This window comes from Narcine bancroftii, chromosome 2, assembly GCF_036971445.1.
Source record: "Narcine bancroftii isolate sNarBan1 chromosome 2, sNarBan1.hap1, whole genome shotgun sequence".
Lineage (NCBI taxonomy): Eukaryota > Metazoa > Chordata > Chondrichthyes > Torpediniformes > Narcinidae > Narcine > Narcine bancroftii.
In genome coordinates, this window is record NC_091470.1 from 159,187,456 (window position 1) to 159,207,349 (window position 19,894).

Sequence of the window (19,894 nt, forward strand, 5' to 3'; positions counted from 1 at the left end):
GTGGAAGGTGCACACTGAGTTCTCTCCCATGCACTGTTTTGCGGAAAGTTTTGAATGGGGATCAGGCTTTTTTAAACAAAATATAAAGGAAAATCAACAGCCTTGAATATTTCAAAAACACAAATTATAAATTGCAGGAACAGAGAATCAAGAGATGATTATAAGCTGTATCATTTCATGGAGTCTTAGAGCAAACTTCTCCCAGGTTCTCCAACTTGCCTACACGCTAGAGCCAGTGGTCCTACAGGAAGTGGGAAGAAGCCAGGGCACCCGGTCGGTCAGTTTCAGGGAGAGCATGCAAAAAACACTTGAGACCAGGATCGAACCCGGCTCTTTCATGCCACAAGGCAGTGGCTCCACCAGCTGCAACTATTGTTCCATTTGCATTGTTTTTAAAAGATGAGACTTTTTCAGGAATTCTAAAATGATGCCACTTAGTCAAGCACTTGGAATGAGATGCATTCTCTACTAGGCAGTGGCTTTGCTTCCTTCAAGATTAGTTACCTCTGCAGTTTCCTATTCTGTCTTTGTTGATAGGTGGTGGCCTTGAAGTATCCTGGTCTCTCCATGATGTGTCTTTCTTTCCTTTGCATTTCTAGGTGTCAGTAGGACGTGTGTTGACACGTATCCTTGATTTGATCACAATCATTATTCCTCCTGCACTCCCTGCAGCTATGACTGTTGGGGCGATCTATGCCCAAGATAGACTGAAAAAATATGGGATATTCTGTATTAGTCCTCCACGTATCAACATCTGTGGCAAACTGAAACTAATCTGCTTTGATAAGGTGAGATGGACAGCAAATAACTGGATTAGGCTTCTGGGTGTTGATTTAAATTTAGACGTACAGCACGGTAACGAGCCCTTTCTGCCTATGAATCCGTGTTGCCCAATTTACACCTAATTAACCTGCACACTGGCAGGTTTCAAACAGTGGGAGGAAACTGGAGCCCCTGGGGAAGAATGTACAAACTCCTTACAGACATCGCAGGATTCAAACCCTGGTCCTGATCACTGGTGCTGTAAAGGAGTTGTGTTAACTGCTACGCCAACTGTGTCACTAAAAGGTTAAGTGGGTGGTCAAGGGTCTAGCAGATGGAGTACAATGTTGGCAAATGTGAGGTTATCCACTTTGGAAAGAAAAATGGAAAATCAGAATATTATTTAAATGGTAAGCGATTGCAGCATGCTACTGTGCAGAAGAACTTGGGAGTGCTTGTGCATGAATCACATAAGGTTGGTTTGCAGGTGCAGCAGGTGGTCAAGAAGGCAAATGGAATGTTGGCCTTCATTGCAAGAGGTTATGCAAGAGGTGCATGGAGGTTATGTTGAAACTGTACAGGGCCCTGGTAAGGCTGGATCTGGAGGACTGCGTGCAGTTCTGATCTCCTTACTTGAGGAAGGATGTACTGCCTTTGAAGGTGATGCAGAGGAGGTTCACCAGGTTGATTTCAGGGATGAAGGGGTTGGCCTATGAGGAGATATTGAGTTGTCTGGGATTGTACTTGCTGGAATTTAGAAGAATGAAAGGGGATCTTATGGAAACAAAATTGAGAGGCAAAGATAAGATAGAGTTAGGTAAGTTGTTTACTTTAGTAGTGGAGATCAGGACTAGAGGACATAGCCTCAAGTTTTAGGGTAGCAAATTTAGGACAGATGAAGAAGAACTGCTTTTCACAGAGGGTGGTGAATCTGTAGAATTCACTGCCCATTGAGGCAGTGGAGGCGACCTCAGTAAATATTTTTAAGACAAGCTTGGATACATTTTAATATAGTAGAGGTGGAGATAGCCTAACATCAAATCAGCTGTGATCATGTTGAATGGTGGAGCAGGTTCAAAGGTCCCGATGGCCTATTCCTGCTATTTCTACTGTTCTTGATGAATCATCACGAAGTGTAAAGTTTTACCAGACATTTTTTTGTCCCCTCTCAGACAGGAACACTTACTGAGGAAGGGCTGGACTATTGGGGAGTTGTATTGGCAGGAGGCAAGAACTTTGATCCAATTATTCAAGATACTCAACGTCTCGTAAGCAGTCGAATGCTGCATGCCCTAGCGACTTGTCATAGCGTAACGCTGCTGAATAATCGACCGATTGGTGACCCACTTGATCTAAAGATGATTGAGTCAACTGGTTGGGTGAGTCAACTTTCAGACTACATTTTCCAATATTTTTAAAAGGGGAGGAAGACTGACATTCCTTTTGTCCATCATTTTCTTGTTCAAAATCATGTAACTACTGGAAAATATTCAGAATTTGCAGGGCTTGCATCTCCAGTTTATTGTGAGCTTGTGTCTTGATTTGTGAGACCTCATTTGGGGTGACGCGGTTAGTGCAACGCTGTTACAGCGCCAGCGACCTGGAGGACCAGGGTTCAAATCCTCCACTGTCCTTAAGGAATTGGTACACTCTCCCCGTGTCTGCTCTGGTTTCTTCCCATGATTCAAAACTGGGGATTGTAGGTTAATTGGGTGTAAATGGTCAGCACAGGCTCGTGGGCTGAACTGGCCTGTTACCATGTCTAAATTTAATTTAATTTAAAAAACAATCTCTCTATGGGAATGGAAGGACTCCTGTTACCTGGAAGATAATGGGAATTTGGAATTCACTGTCCAAAAGGGAGATGGGGATAGGAACATCACTACATTGAAAATTATTGGGGCAAGCACTTGAATCATAACCCAAGCCTAAGAGTCGAGAGTAGCACATGAGAGTCTGCAGACACCATGATTGAAGTTAAAGACACAATGCTGGAGAAACTCAGCAGCTTAAACAGGATAGTTTATATGGTTATCATTGTTTCAGGCTTATAGAATATAGAAAACTACAGCACCTATATGCGTTGGCCCTCGAGGTTGTGCATATATTCTTTTTTTTTTAAAAAAAAAAAGCACTAAACCCTTCATACCTTTTTCTTCCATCCATGTGCCTGTCTAAGAATTTCAAATGCCTCTAATGTTTCAGCCTCTACCACCATCCCTGGCAAGGCATTCCAGGCACTCCTGGAATTCTCTGCATTTTTATTAAAAAAAAGACACCCCTTATGTCTCCCCTAAACTTACCTCCCTCCACCTTTGTACAAGTCATCTGCTGTTTGCTATTCCTGTCCTGGGAAGCAGATGCTGGCTGTCCACCCTAACTGTGACTCTTGTAGACCACTATCAAGTCTCCATCCTTCTACGCTCCAAAGAGAAAAATCTTAGCTCTGCTAACCTTGACTCATAAGACTTATTTTCCAATCCAGGCAACGTCCTGGTAAATCTCTGCACCCTCTCCATTGCTTGAAGTGACCAGAATTGAACACAATACTTTTAAGAGTGGTCTCACCAGAGATTTGTAAATTTGCAACATGACCTCTCTACTCTTGAACTCAATCCCCCTATTAATCAAGCCCAGCATCCCATAGGCCTTCTTAACTATCCAATCAACCTGTGTGGGATGCATGGATTTGGGCCCCAAAGTCTCTCTATTCATTCACACTCTTAATTAACTGGCCATTAACCCTGGACTCAGCCTTCTGGTTTGTCCTTCCTAAATACATCACCTCATACTTGTCCAGATTGAACTCCAACTGCCACTTCTCTGCCCAACTCTGCATCCTGTCTGTATCCTCTTGTAACCTTCGAAAACCTTCAGCTCCACAACTCCTCCAACCTTTGTATCATCTGCAAACCTACTGGCCCATCCTTGTGTCTCCATCCAAGTCATTTATAAAAATCACAAAGATCAGGGGTCCCAGAACAGATCTTTGCAGTACACAGCTAGTCACTGACCTTCAGATAGAATACTTTCCTTCCACTACTACTCTCGGTTTTCTATCTGCAAGCCAATCTTTTATCTACACAGCCAAAGTTCCATGGCTCATGACTTTCTGAATGAATCTCTCATGGGACCTTGTCAAATCCCTTGCTAAAATCCATATAGACCACATCTACCACCCTACCCTCATCAATTTCTTTTGTTACCTTGTGACGGATCACCACTCTAGAGAGTGGGGAAGCAACAAAGAACACAAGAGACTGGTTTAATGGCGTTCTTACAGTCGTTTAAATATCCGAGATTCCCGCATTCCCAGTGTCAAGTGACTCCTGGAAATGATGTGGCTCCCAGATGCCTTGGGACCATTAGTCCCCGGGAAACTCTCGGGCCCGCGGAGACCCGTGACTCCAAAGATCTGGTGAGATAAGTATTGGCGCAATCTACCACATGACCCCCCCCCCCGCCCCAGAACCGGGGTGAGGAGTTGACGACACAATCCTGTTATCATGAGTAGCATTGGCCTGTGGGCGCCCCCTGTGCCAGGGGCATGTCACCTGCTCCAGCTGATCTCGGTCGACATGTGCTGGCTTAAGTGATTTACCGAAACCACTTCTTGCCTGCTGCCAATGTCTATAACAAACGTGGTGCAATTATTCCGTAGCACCTTGAAAAGACCTTTATATGGCTGTTGTAACGGTGTCCTGCGCACATCCCTGCACAGGAATACATAAAGGCAGTCGTTGAGTTCAGGCAGAATGTATGAAGTTGTGGATCCATGCCGGGTAGTTGGGATACGCACTTTCTCCCTCAAGCTTGTGAGTACCAGAATGAAATCCCTTGGGACTGTGCTGCCAGAATGAAATCCCTTGGGACCGTTGGGGAGGGTTGGGGGTACTCCGTACACCAATTCTGCTGAGGACGTAGGCAGATCCTTCTTTGGTGCAGTACCCAAGGCAGTTCCATCTACCCAATCTGGTCCCTGAAGATGTACCATGGAAACCATTTTTATATGACGAGGACAACATTCCACTAAGCCATTGGACTGGGGATGACAGTCTATCAATCAATTGTGGACCATAACCTGGACGTTAACTGAGCTCCGATGTAAGAGGTGATATGCATGGGTATCCAAAATGCGCTATTCATTTGGCCAAGCTGAGGCGGAGGTGTCGGAGAGCGGGACCACCTCTGGCCATCTCATGAACCTGAATTCTACCTTGAAGAAGAGAAAGTAAAGCCCCTGGATGAGGTAATGGGCCAACGATATCCACACGGATGTGATCAAACCTTTGCTGCGTGGGTACAAAAACCTATAGTGGGATTTTGGTACGGCGCTGATGCACATCCTTGCCCAAGCACCGACTTGCTTGCGCAGGCTGGGCCACATGAATTTGTCCACCATGAGCCTTGTTGTCATTCTAATTGAAGTGTGAGCCAAACTGTGTATGACGTCAAACACCCAATGTCGCCATGCAGCAGGTACAATGGGCCTCGGTTGGCCGGTGGATTCATTGCAAAGTAGGGAGGTATTTGCTAGACCAAAACGTGTGTCCTCCAATATCAGTCCCGAGATGGCCGTGCGATACGTGGCCATCTCTTCATCTTCCTACTGAGCTGCTGTCAAAGTTCCAGGAACAGGTGAATGGAGAGAAGTGATGGTGGTGCGTGATAGTGTGTCAGCAATGTGTTTTATAACCATATAAACCATATAACAATTACAGTACGGAAACAGGCCATCTTGGCCCCTCTAGTCTGTACCGATTTAAGTGATCTCCTCTAGTCCCACCTACCTGCACCCTGCCCATAACCCTCCAATTCCTTCACATCCATGCACCTATCCAACTTTTTCTTAAATGACAAAATTGACCTTGCTCCAACTACCTCTTCCGGAAGGTCATTCCACTCAGCCACCACCCTCTGAGTGAAGAAGCTCCCTCTCATGTTACTTCTAAACTTTTTCCCCCAACCCTGAACTCATGACTATGTTTACGTTGGACCATCATGAACTGTGGAGAACTACTGGGGCATTCCGCTAGGATTCTGGTGTATTCGTTGTCTGAGAGCACCTCTGAGTCAAGGTGAGTGAGTGCAGGGCAAGGGACTTGAAAGTCTTTGAATTAACTAGGCGGTGACCTTTGAGATCTACTAGAAGGGAGTGTTGATGCATCAGCAACTGTGAAGGACCAGCTGAACCGCAATGAGCCAAAATTGAGTGGAATTGTCTGACCCAAATGTTCAGATGCTGCTGCTGTTGGCAGCCGTGAGGGAAGGGCCCCTCTTTCCTGAGCGTGAATCTGGGCTGAAGGTGGGAATCACACTAACCTCAGCCCCAGTGTCAACCAAGAACCAACAGCCTGAGTGTTGATCCCAGAGGAAAAGGAGGTTGTCCTTGTGGCCGGCTGTCGTGGCTGCTACCAATGGCCGGCCATGGTGTTTCCCAGATCTGTGCAGGGAGGGACAGCAGTGACGGGCTGCAGTTTCCCATCTCTGATTGTAATAGCACCACTGCTCTGTCTGTCCTGCGTCTGGCTGAATCTGATGCCTCACCGCTAATTGGAGTGGGCAGAGTTTGTGCCCTTTGCTGAGGCACTGCTACATGCCCAACTGAAAATCCTCCACGTGCTTAGTGTGCCACAACTCATCAGGACAGGCTGCTGGAAGCCAGGGGTTGCTAAAGTTGTCATCTGCAAGCAACAAATGGACATCTTCTGGCATTTGCTTGAGAAAAACCTGCTCGGAAAGCAGACAGAGCCTGTGTCTGTCTGAGTGCCAGCATCTCTTTTATTAGTTTGGAAGGAGTGCGGTCCCCCAGGCTGTCTATATGGAAAAGTCATGCTGTCCTGTTGTGTTGGGTATGGCTGGTATGAGCGAGTCTTTGATGGCTTCATACCTCTCATTGGCTGGAGGCTGTCGTAAGAAATCGACAGTATTCCCCGTGGTGTTTTGGTCCAGCAGTGCAATGACATAGCATTTTGTTGTGTCAGCAGTAATCTGGCACAGATGGAACTGAGCCTCGGTCTGTTCGAACCAGTCCTGTAGCTGCGAGGTCCAAAATACTGGAAGTTTGAGCGCAACAGCGTTCTGCGCATCCATAGTGAGGTCCAAACAACATTATAGTGAGTGATGAAGCAACAAAGATCTCGAGATGCTACGAGCTGACTGGTTTAATGGCGTTCTTACAGTCGTTTAAATATCAGAGATTAGCTCGCTCCACATGTCACGTGACTCCCAGAAATTACACTGCTCCCAAAAGCCTTAGCATCATTCGTCCCTGGGAAACTCCCGCCCGCAGAGACCTGCAACTCTGAAGCTCTAATGAAGCAAGTAGTGGCACGGTCCACTACAACCTCTTTTAAAAAAAACTCAATTAGGCATGTGAGGTACGACCTTCCCTTCACAAAGCCTTGCTGAGTCTACTTGAGTAGACTGTACTTCAAAGGCACATAGATCCAATCCTTAAGTATGAATGCTTCTGTTTGGGCTCTTGCCTACATTTTATTTATACCTTGATGAAGGGCTCAAGCCCGAAACGTTGGCTATGTATCTTTATCTCTGCTCTATAAAGTACACTGACCTGCTGAGTTTCTCCAGCATTGTATTTTTAACCTAAGAGTCAAGAATTCAGCTGGATAGCCTTAGTGTGTGCAGTGAGCTGAAAGTCTTCCTCCTATTCTGTAAACGAATGTGATTTTTTAAATGATTTTATTAAAGTACCAGCAACTTCCTGCCAACAGCAGAGATGACTGAGTTATTGATTAATTCCAGTTACTGACGTCCCTAATTTCTGCGAGGTGGAGAACTCCATCTCCTCATTTCTGGGTTATGACATTTTCTTTGCAAAATCTAATCTAAATGGATGATACAGCAGCAGAAATGTTTGATATGGTGTAAATAAACAGAACCAATTTCAAATCAGAACGTAAAATGACTGATTTACAGGTATGCTGTTATGCTTGCCTTCTTTTCCATCCCAATTTTTTCTTCACGAGGCCTCCACACGCCATGCATTGGCCTGAGAAGAGATGGAAGCGATTGCCTGATGAAATATTTTCATTACCACCTTGCATCCAGATTCTACCCCCTTCCACTTGACTAAGCTCCTGACTCTACATTTGTTGTGGTCATAAACCCCCTGATCCTTTTCGTACGACATTTGGTGCATCAAGATATGAATAAAGATGGTATGTGAGAGTTTAGTGTGGTGGTTCTGTAACCAAAGCTGGTGGTTATTTTGTTAGTTGCTTTATAATTTATTTCAATTTCCATTGATGGATTTGTATCCTTTTTCAGACTCTAAGTAATGAGATGCCAGACTGTGATGTAAATGCAACATTTGGAATGAAGGTTCTGGCTTTCATGAAACCCCCATTGCTGGAAGAACATACTTTTGGAAGTGTGAGTGTTCTTGCTTCACAACTGATGCTGTGGCAGAATTGACAATGTTATAATGCTGTATTCTATCTTTTGAATTGACCCTAAGTGAAGTTTTCTATCAATAAAGTCTGTGAGAAGTAACCAGAAATGTCCAGATGGTAATCGCACTGCCCAGTGGAGTACTGGAGCATTCAGACCACTGGTTCAGTTGTTTTTCTATGAAGAACTTAACTGTGATGAAAATTTAAAAAAAAAAGTTTTGCTGGTCATAGATATATCTAATAGGGCAGGGAAATTTTTAAATCTTCATCCTATTCTCATCGAGGTCCTGTTTAAAGCGGCATTTGTTTAGGAATGGATGAGAACAAGGTGGGGCTGTGATGTGATGTTCATATGGTTGAATAGCTTGGTAGCACTTGATAAATGTCATTACAAATAAATAATTATTTGGACCAGACTGTTCACTTGAGAGAAAATCAGCAATTTGCATGAAATACTGTAAACTAAAGTACTAAAAGTAAACAAAATGGACTGATCTTTCCCTAATTAGAACTAATCTAATAGATGTTTGTGGAAATAGTTCTTTTAGGTCTTACTGTATATTGATGCAGATCTCAATGTAGCAATTGCTGGTCTAATTTAAGACAGCCAGTTAATTGAGGAAGTCACTTTTACCAGAACCATGTATTTGTTGATTATTTGCTAACTTCTGGTTCTCTGCTCATGCAACAGATTAATTGAATTGTGACAGCATTTGCACTTTTCAATTTAACAAACTCTCCATTTTTGGGGAATATTTCCCCCAGGCTGTGAATAGGGGAACCTTTCTGTCAAGATGAATCTTGTCTGATTTTCTTTTCCCTGTTCTTCCACATTGGCTAGTTAATTGGTAAGACCAATTAATAATGTAATTAGTTAGCTTTGCTTCACTTGAGTAGTTCGAGCAGTGGTTCTCAACCTTTTTTCCCCACTTACATACCACTTTGAGAGTAGGGAAAAAAAAGTTGAGAACCACTGAGTTAGATTTAGAGTAAGAAATGTGAGGCAGAATCTGGAGATTCTAGAAGTAGACATAGCTAGTTTGAACAAGGGTGAGATTTTGATTCATAAGATGAACTGGGAACCAGCTTGAAATTTTAAAAAAAAAATTGTTATTTGCAGGTAACAATCCCAAAATAAGGTAGCCTTTAAACAGAAGATATTTTTCCTGCAAAAAATTCTTATTAATCTCAACAAAAAAAAGGTCTCATGTTACCATTAATTTACCGTGGATATTAATTTGTCTTGTAGAATAGTTTGCTGAAAAAGCTGTAGACAGGGTTGTGATGCAGGGAGATGCCTCCTGAGGTGGGGCACAGCTAAGTACCATGTCAGCCATTTGGGTTCAGTCCTTACCACTCGTGCTGTTTGTGTGGTGTTTGCACATTCTCCCTGTGTCCATGTAGATTTGGCCATGCTGCTCCAGTTTCCTCCCACATTTCGAAGACGTGGTTTGGTCGGTTAATTGATTGTTCTATATTGTCCCTTGTGTTTAGTTGAATGTTGGAAATGGGTGCAGTTAGAATAAAATGGGATTAGTACAGGATGAGTATAGATGGATGGCATAGACTCAATGGGCTGAATGACCCAGTTTGTCTGACTCTGGCCAGTGTGCAGGTTGTCTTTTGCAGTTAATAGTAACATAAAGCCATAGCCCTGGAAAATGGGTATTAGGGCCATAATCTCTAACCCTTACCACATATTTGTTCTTTGTTTCAATTCTAGAATGAAGAGACGGTTCTGGGGATACTTCGCCGTTTTCCGTTTTCTTCGACATTGCAGAGGATGAGTGTGATCACGAAGAAACCAGGCAACTCGTCATTTGAGGTTTACATGAAAGGTGCACCTGAGATGGTTGCCAGCCTTTGTGTAAAGGAAACAGGTAACTGACCTTCACTCCTAAGTTCCTTCACTCCTTAATTTAGGATTTGGATTACTCCTGATTGTTAGGATAAGTGATTAAGAGTGTTTAGAATAAATGTATATCTTTGCTTATCACTCTAGACCAGTGGTTTTTAAACTTTTTCTTTCCACTCACATAACATCTTAAGTATTCCCCATGCCATAGGTGCTCTGTGATCAGTAAGGGATTGCTTTTGGTGGTATATGAGTGGAAAGAAAATGTTTGAAAACCACTGTTTTTAATCGTACCTCATTGACTCGTTATGTGGTAGTTTCATAACTCCAAAGGATAATTTTTCTCAAGCAAAATATTTCAGTTACAATTGAGTCTAGAGCAGTGATTCTCAACCTCTTTTCCTTCAAGTTTGAAAACCACTGCTCTAGACTATAATTAACAGTTGGATGTAAACATTTACAAAAAATGTTCACCATAAACATTCTTTGGTTTCGTGGTAATCCACCATGTTTTTATACACCAAATAATTCATTATAGGCAGTGAAAAGGGGATCTGAACAGCTAGAGTATTTCAGCAGGTGTGGTTTTGGGTAACTGGTTCAGACTGCCTGTTGAAATCTCCATCAGTGGAAAGTATGTAAACTGCATGGTGCAGGGACAACAGCAGACTCCTCAAGAGTCCTATGATAGGCCTGGAAATTGGGCAATGTGGTGGGAGAACTGGAAAATTAATAATAGAATATTGAAGAACTTGGGCAATTTAAAACAAAAAAAAACTAAACCATATTTCTTCACTTTAAGATGGCTTTATTTTTTTTAAATTGCAGTTTTTTCAAATAAGTAGGTTTGTAATAGTCCTGACATTTTAAGTTATGGGAAGGATGTTATCTGTATTAGCAAGATATTTGAAGAGCATGTATTTCTTTTCCAAGTTGGTTACTGTGATGGCTGGTATCTCATAACTAATAGTGGTTAATAGATATTTGTTATTTCAGGGCAAAAGTGGAAGGGACTACATCTAATATGTAGGCAGGTGGTGGATTATCAGGTAGTTAAAGGCAGAATAAGGTTATATAGGTGAAATTGCAGAAATCTAAGGCATGAGCAAGACTCCGATGACTGAGATAGAGTGCCTGAGAAGGTAGTTGGGAAAGGGGTGGGAATTGCAGGGTGCAAGTGGGAAATGCAATGCAAGGTGAGAAAGGGGAATGTGATGGAGGCCTCTGCAGTAAAAGAAAATAGTTTTGTGCGAAGGGCACAGACTCGCCTATTTTGGAGTGTGGAAGAAAAGCATGAAAGTCTGCAGACACTATAGTTGAAGTGAAATCACAAACTCAGCAGGTCAAACAGTGTCCTTTATGTAACCAACGTTTCGGGGTTGAACCCTAGAGAGCGAGTTGGTAGTAGCGATGCACTTTGCCCATCAAAATGTTTTCCAAGTTCTGAAGGCAGTGCTGGGCCAACATAAACCATTGTTTACTCGTAGTCTGAAGTTATTAGGTACAATATTAAAAGAAACAGAAAATGCCAAGAATATTAATGATTCCCAAAAGCTACTGAGCTTCATTAGAACAGAGTAGGGTGAGCACAGCAGAGAGCTTGCTATCTCAATTAAGGCCATGTTTAGTGAAGTGATTAGTTGGGGTCAGTGTTTGGTCTGCAGTCAGGAGGATGCCACAGCAGCTACAACATACCCCACCTGAAAAGCTACAAATGTATTGCCTCAACAGATAAGCATGTGTGGATAGTAGTGTGGAATGTGCAGAATGACAAATGTTGTATCTGCTGCCTTTATGTAGGCAAGAAATAATGGGGATGAAATGGTCATGCTGAGAAGTGTAGAGAGAGAAAGAGAGAATGCGATATGGGCGGTGTTGATGGTAGAGAAGAATTTGTTGAATGTGGATGCTGCTATAACAATATTTCTGTTATGGTTGGTGAGGAATGAATGAGCTCAGAAACAGGGAAGATGAATCTGGTTGTACATCCTAGGGAGATCTAGAGTTCAGGAAGAAACAAAAGATGAAGAGGCCCTAGTGGGGAAAAGTGATCGAGTAAGAAAACTGGGGAAAAGGGTTAAGCCACTGACAGTAGTTGGGTGGGAAGAACTTCAGATTGCTTGACATGTGGAGGGATTTTTAACGAATGTCAGTAAAATTAGAGCAATTAAGTCTAAAGAATGCTCCCCTGCTGAAGTGAATGGTCAAGCATTTGATCAGTAAGGTTCTTGCTGCAGTTCAAAAGACACATTTCTGTTGCTTTGCATTCATTTGCATCCAATAAATGTGTATTTTTTTTTCCTTCTAGTTCCTGCAGATTTCTCAGGAGTATTAAGATGCTATGCCAAAGATGGGTATAGAGTTCTGGGACTTGCATACAAAACACTAAGTCTAGGCATTACCTTTGAGACACTACACACATTAGAGAGGTATGTTGATGCTATTGTAATTAGTGCTTCTCTGATTTTCATATTTTTGTTGAATGATGTAAAAAAAAAAGAGCTTTCACGGGTGTCCAGCCCTCTGTTATTTGATCTGTTAATGGCTAATTTTTTGCTATCCTGTAATGCAATGTTTGACTTTCCTTGATTTCTAAGTAAAATGAATATCGTGCAAGAGATGGCAAAAGGGCTTTGCTGTAAAAAACATAAAATGCTGGAAACATTCAGCAGGTGGGGCAGCTTCTGTGGAAAGGAAGCTGCGTTAAACTTTTAGATCGAAGAACTTTTTGTCAAATCTGAGAAAGACGAGGAAGGGACAGATTAAGACAAAGGGAATATCTCTGAGAAGGAGGGATAAACTAAACAAATAATGACAGGCTTTGTCTCTGGTTTCAAAATATTCCTCATGATCAGGAATCCCAAGAATGTCATGTCGCTCTCCACAGAATTCCTGTCCAAATTAAAACACATTGTTTTACTGGCACTGCAGACTTCAACTTGCAGTGAGACACTGCACCCTAAGTAAGTGAAGCATAGGTATGTTTCCCAACTCTAATTAAGGGTCTTGGACCTTAACAATATAAATGATATATAAAGAGTAAAAGAGAAACTAGACTGGATGTTATACTACTGGAGAAGTGGTCATGAGGAACAGAGAAAAAAATGGATAACCTCAACAGGTGTTTTGTGCCTGTAGAAAACAACAGCGACGTGCCAGAAATTCAAGAGTCGAGGAACAAAAGTGCATGTAGTCACTATAAGTACCATAGCTTGGCCTGGTAGCTGCAAAACATCAGATTGGAGGTCGGTCAGGAGGGTGATTTAAAACTGCTGATAAAATCTCTGTGGTCCCCCCTTCCCTCTACAGGGAGTGGTGCTGAATGGTTTTGTGTTGGGAAGTATATCAGGTTCGGTGGATTCACAGGGAGACAAGTCTGGACACAAGTGTTACAATTGCATTTAATTAAAGATAAACGGGAGAGCGTTAAACAGTACTATTTCACTCAAGCCACAATGTAGACATTGACCTCGGACCTAGGTTGGACTCCGACAATAGTAAACTTATACTCGACGCGCTCTCACACTTGAGTACACACACGACAATCAAAGACTCTTACACACACCCAGTACCAATGTGAGCGCGGATCTCTGCAAGTATTGATCTATCGCCTTACTACATCTCGGCTTCAGTGTAGTGCAAACCTTACATGTGACATTTCCAGCAGGTAGCAACCACGAGGCAGAGAGAAAGATCTGTGGTTCTAGTCATTTAAATTAGCCAACAGCAAAGGGTGCACTAATGGGTGGCCGGAGTCCAACGTTGATTGACAGGTGATGTGATTTCTGAATAAGTTTCAGACAGGGAGTACACATGACCACCTGCAATATGCACATTCCAGACAGGCAGGGAGGCCACATTTCCTACACACACAATAAATGGCCTGTCTACTCCTGCATTTGTAGTCTAAATAGTTAACACCGTTTCTCTTTCTACGGATGTGGCTTTGGTGTTTCCAGCATTTTATGGATCTATTTCAGATTTTCACCATCTGAAGATTTTTATTTTCCATTTATCTGTTTTAGTTTGAGCATTTAAAAATGCAGTATATTTATGTTAAAGTGTAATATTTGGGGATGTTGGTTCCATTTGCATGTGCTTCACTTACTTAGGGTGCAGTGACTCACTGCAAGTTGAAGTCTGCAGTGCCAGTAAAACAATGTGTTTTAATTTGGACAGGAATTCTGTGGAGAGCGACATGACATTCTTGGGATTCCTGATCATGAGGAATATTTTGAAACCAGAGACAAAGCCTGTCATTGACAATCTGATTAGAGCCGATTTTCGGACTGTAATGGTGACAGGTAGGTGACATTGGTTGCACAGTTGTCCTGGTGTGATTGAAGTCTTAGGAGTGTGATTGGTGTTTCAGTGTGGAGGGCTGAGCAGTGGAACTGTCCAGATAGATTTGCTTTGATAGTAGGCTGCCCTCTTTTGGTTTCTATGAGAAGTACTTTATCCGCAGGATATTCAGAATCTGAATTTTGTTTAACATGCATTGTTTCCTGAGCATTTGCTACTTGTTTGGAGCAACATTTCTAAATAGGATTTTGTCCCATAGGAAAGAGCAGCATTGATCGTCCATGAAACCCTGGCTTCATAAGAGCATAAATAGGAGCAGGAGTCAGTCATCTGACCCGTCAAATATGCTCCACCATTCAATGAGATCATTGCTGATAGGCTCATCTCCACCTACCTTGTATTTTCCCCATATCCCTTAATTCCCTTCTAATGTAGAAATCTCTCCAATCTTGTCTTAAATATGTTTACTGAGGTAGACTCCACTACTTCAATGGGTAGCAAATTCCACCCTCTGGGAAAAGCAGTTCCTCCTTATCTCCATCCTAAATCTACTGTCCTGAATCTTGAGGCTATGTCCCCTAGTTCTGATCTTCCTCACCAGTGGAAATAACGTGCCTACCTCTATCTTATCTATGCCTTTCATAATTTTATACATTTCAAAAAAAGGTCCCCTTTCATTCTTCTAAATTCCAGCAAGTACAGTCCCTGTCGACTCAAAACTTTCCTCACAGGTTTACCCCCTCATCTCTGGAACCAACCTAGTGAACCTTCTCTGCACCATCTCCAAAGCCAGTATATCCTTTCTCAAGTAAGGAAACCAAAACTGTGCGCAGCACTCCAGATGCACCTTGTATGGTTGCAGCATAACCTTCCTGCTGCTAAATTCAATCCCTCTAGCAATGAAGGATAACATTCCATTTGCCTTCTTGATAGCCTGCTACACCTGCAAATCAAAGGTTTGCAATTCATGCACAAGCACTCCCAAGTCCTTCTGCATGGTAGCGTGGTAGCATGGTGCAGTCGCTTGCCATTTAAATAATACTCTGATCTTCTATTTTTCCTTCCAAAGTGGATAACTTCATTTTTACCATTATTGTACCCCAATCACTTCATCTATCTCTTTGTCTCTATATCCTCTGCACGATTTGCTTTTCCACTCTTAGTGTCATATCAGCAAACTAATTTTTTTAGTTTTAATAGTCCAAGAAAGCCAAGAGGAATTTCAACTTTGTAATTTCTCTGGCTTCAGAACATTATAGCGAGGGATTTTCCGGACTATGACTTAGAGAGCTAAGTCATAACCATCAGTTGGTTCTCTGGTCTGCTTGCACTCTCTGCTACTCTAGTTTGATAATATAATTGGATTCCAAGGAAGTAAGTCAACACTTTGCTTTACCACCTCTGGTTCTTTCATCCTTTTAGAGTCATTGCCCCACTGGGTTCTACAGCGTGGAAACAGGTCCCTTGGGCCAACTCATCAATGCTGGCCTCTCCCACCATGAAACTCCCCAAAAGAAGCTTGAAATTAACTGGAAATTTATCCCGCCACTGATTTTGGAAATTGGGGTTGCAGAAATGTCATTTATTGTGCAAGAGATACTGACATTTTTCAACCTGACTGGCAATATTTTGATGAGACTTCCACACAGGAAGGGTCAACTGTTCACAGAGCCATATAACCATTTACGCCGCGGAAACAGACCACATCGGCCCTTCGAATCCGCAGCGGTTCACTTGAACAACTCCACTAGCTTAACCCTCCCGCTCTCTGCCCATAACCCTCCAAGCCCCCTCACCTCCATGTACACATCCAACCTTCTCTTAAATGACCGAAGGGACACTGCAGCAACTATCTCTTTTGGAAGATCATTCTCAACTGGGGGTGTACAGCCCTGCTGGGGGCCACAACACGATTAAATGTAAGGGAGCAGTGATGGCGGAGCTCACCGGAGGGCCGCTCCGGCACCTGTGGGGTCACTCCAGACATCTCCTGGGGCAGCTTCAGCACCTTGTTGCCATTTTTGGTGAGCTGCAGCACCTAAAAAAAATTAGCACTGCACCCCTGTTTAAGTGGGGGGGGCATGGACTGAAATCATTACATATTTTTTGGTTTGTATGTCATCAGCAGGAGAGAAATACACAATAAACCAAAACTTGATGGCTTCACAGGGAAGGGGCCCCATAATCTTTGAGCAGAGTCCTAAGGGGGCCATAGCCAAAAAAGGTTGAGAATGTCTGGTTTAGACATTGCAGTAACAACGTTCCCACTGAAAAAGAAGGACCTATAACAAGAGTATTGTATTTCATGGAACATGCAAGATTGCAGCAAAATACTATTTAAGTAAATCTTAAAATGTCATAAGAATTGGGCTCTCCTCATGAGTTGATTTTCATGTAGCCACGTTAGCACAAAATGAATTTTCTCAAATAGTTAAAATTTTACTTCATAAATTGTCTAGTATTCATAGTTGTCAAAAACAAAAGCATTTGGATTCATTGCAAATTTCAGAAGGTACGTTTGTTAGATAGAAAGAAATACTATCTTGAAGTTTGAGAGTTCAAGACCTGATAGTAAGAGAACGAGTTAATCCAAATGCACTTTCTTCCAGGAGATAACATGCTGACAGCTCTGAACGTTGCCAGGAATTGTGGGATGGTGGGGTTGACAGACAAAGTCATCTTTGCCAATGCCTCTCCACCCTCATTTGATAGTCCTGCGTGTGTGAAGTTCCAGCTAACAGACCCAGCACCAGACGAGAATGGGACTGAGGTAATTAATGGGAAAGTCAAGTCGATACGGGATCCCAGGAGGGAGAGTTTGTGGAATGCCAACAGGTTGGCTTCTTGGAGCCATTGTTGATGAGCCCACCAGGGTTTTGGATTGGGTGCTATCAAATGACCCGGAGGTGATTTGAGAGCTTAAGGGAAAGGAACCCTTAGGAGGCAGTGATGACAATATGATCGAGTTCACTGTGATATTTGAAAAGAAGAGGCTAAAGTCCGATGTGTCGGTATTTCAGTGGAGTAAAGGAATTTGCAGTCTCATGAGAGAGAATCTGGCCAAAGTCGTTTGGAAAAGCACAGATCAGCAATGGCTGGAGTTTCTGCAAAAAAAAAAATGATGAAAGTTCAGGACAGGTACAAACCAAAAGGAAAGAAAGCTATGAATGGGAAAAATTAGACAATTGCAGCTGATGAGGGAAGCTAAACCCAAAGTAAAAGCAAAAGAGAGAACAGAAAAGGAAGCAAAAATAAGTGGAAAGACAGCGGAATGGGAAACTTTTAAACTTAGGGAAGACAATTAAGAAGGTGATTAGGAAGGAAAAGAGAAATTATGGAAGGAGGTAATCAAATAGGATTCTAAAAGCTTTTTTAACTATATAAAGAGACAAAAATAGGCATATAATTGTTAGAAAATGATGCAGGAGAAATTGTAATGGGAGGCAAAGTGATGGCAGAGGAACTGAATGAATATTTTGGATCAGTCTTCACGGTAGAAGACATGAGTAGCTTATCAGATTCTCAAGTGTTTCTAGGAAGTGAAGTGAATGCTGTCAAGATCACAAGAGAGGAGGTACTTGAGAAGCTAAATGGTCTAAGGGTAGATAATGGTCTAACGGTAGATAAGTCTCCCCGAGTGGATGGAAAGCACCCTCGAGCTCTGAAGGAGGTTGGTAGATATTCTGTTGGCATTGATAATGATCTTTCAGGAATCTATGGATTCTGGATGGTTCCAGAAGACTGGAGAATCGTGAATTTCACTCCGTTATTTAAGAAAGGATGGAGGCAGCAGAAAGGAAACTATAGACCTATTAGTCTGACGTCAGTGGTTGGGAAGATGTTGGAATCAATTGTCAAAGATAAGGTTATGGAGCATCACAAGCTAGTTCCAAGTCAGCATGGGTTCCTGAAAGTAAAGTCATGCCTGACAAGCCTATTACAATTTTTTTTGAGGAGATAACAGGACAGACAGGGGAGGAGCGGTGGATGTTTTGTACTTGGTCTTTAAAAAGGTCCTTGACAAGGTTCGACATACGAGGTTACTTAACAAGATGAGAGCTCATGAAATTACAGGAAGGATACTAGAATGGGTGACCATTGGTTAATAAGAAGAAAACAGAGAGTAGGAATAAGGGGATCCTATTCAAGTTGGTTGCCTGTTACTAATGGTGTTTCACAGGGGTCAGTATTGGGGCTGCTTCTTTTTATTATTGTATATAAATGGTTTGGATAATGAAATAGATAGCTTTGTGGCTAATTTTGTGGATGGCACCAAAACAGGTGGTAGAGCTGAGGACACGGAAAGGTAGCAGAGAGACTTCGATAGATTAGGGGAATGGGCAAAGAGATGGTAGATGGAATACAATGTTGGAAAGTGTACAGCCATGTATTTTAGTAGAAGAAATAGGCAAAGTTATTTAGATGGGGAGAAAATTCAAAATTTGGAGACGCAAAGGGACTTGGAAGTCCTCGTGAGGGTTGACTTCCAGGTTGAGTCGGCAGTGAAGAAAGAGAATGCAGTGTGGATGTTAATTTCTAGAGGAACAGGATACAAGAGCAGGGATGTAAGACTGGTGAGACTGTGTACGGTTTTGTGCGCCTTATTCGAGAGAGGGCACAGAGAAGATTTATTAGCGTGATACCAAGAAGGAAAGGGTTAGCATATGAGGAACATTTGTCGGCTCTTGGAGTACAGAAGGTTGAGGCGGGCCTCTTAGAGACATTTCAAACAACCGAAAGGCTTGGACAGAGTAGATGTGACAAACTTGTTTCCCATGGTGGGGGAGTCTAGGTCTAGTTTCAGGATAAAATTGTCGATTTAAAATGGAAATGTAGAGAAATTTCTTTAGCCGGGGGGGTCAGGAGTCTGGAACTTTTTGCCACAGGTGGCACTGGAAGCGAGGTAGTTGGATGTATTTCTGACAGGAATTGATAGGTATTTGATTAGTCAGGGCATTAAAGGTTACAGGGAGACGACCAGGGAGTGGGGCTGAGTGATGAGGATCAGCTTGTAGCGGCGGCCACACTGCTAACTGAAGGATCACACAACCAGATGGGTTGAGTTCAGTGAGCAAAACTGATTTATTCAGGCTGCCTGGCTGGTCTTATACTCCCAGCCCGGACCTGGCTGAGAATCGTGCTGGGGGGGTCACCGGGGTGTCATGTGGGTCGCCAAGCGTGGGCTTCTGAGCCCGGTGCTGAAGTCGGGAGGAAACCTCCGACGGCACACATTTTGGCCGGCTGCCCCGCTGCGTGCATGACAAGCTGGGCCAGTTCGCCTGCCTAATGGCGTACCGCCACAAACTCATTATTAAATGGCAGAGCAGACCTGATTGGCCTACTTCTGCTCTTGTATCTTGTAATGTGTAGGACAGGAGGATGCAGTAGCTTCTGGATTTGTATTAGATCCTAATCATGACACCACTGATGGATTTTGAAGCAACTCCAAACATGGTGAGAAGAGTTGTTGAAACAGGTAGCCCTTCGTCAAGGTAGAGGGCAAAGATTTATAAACAAAATAGAAGAGTAGCTGAATTATCAGCAGGCTGCAGACCCTGGA

At 42.8% G+C, this 19,894-nt stretch overlaps 1 protein-coding gene across 5 annotated transcripts in view; it reads left to right on the forward strand.

Moving 5' to 3' along the window:
* The window catches only part of atp13a2 (ATPase cation transporting 13A2), a 96,135-nt gene that overhangs the window by 66,227 nt on the left and 10,014 nt on the right, over nucleotides 1–19,894 (forward strand). For 3 of the 5 annotated variants that reach the window (XM_069918923.1, XM_069918924.1, XM_069918928.1), the window contains 7 exons: nucleotides 600–788; nucleotides 1,935–2,141; nucleotides 8,053–8,157; nucleotides 9,901–10,057; nucleotides 12,341–12,461; nucleotides 14,212–14,336; nucleotides 16,944–17,104. In XM_069918923.1, the coding sequence (XP_069775024.1) occupies nucleotides 600–788; nucleotides 1,935–2,141; nucleotides 8,053–8,157; nucleotides 9,901–10,057; nucleotides 12,341–12,461; nucleotides 14,212–14,336; nucleotides 16,944–17,104 (1,065 nt within the window). The remainder of the gene's footprint in view (nucleotides 1–599; nucleotides 789–1,934; nucleotides 2,142–8,052; nucleotides 8,158–9,900; nucleotides 10,058–12,340; nucleotides 12,462–14,211; nucleotides 14,337–16,943; nucleotides 17,105–19,894) is intronic. The other 2 variants (XM_069918925.1, XM_069918926.1) reach the window with 2 other exon arrangements.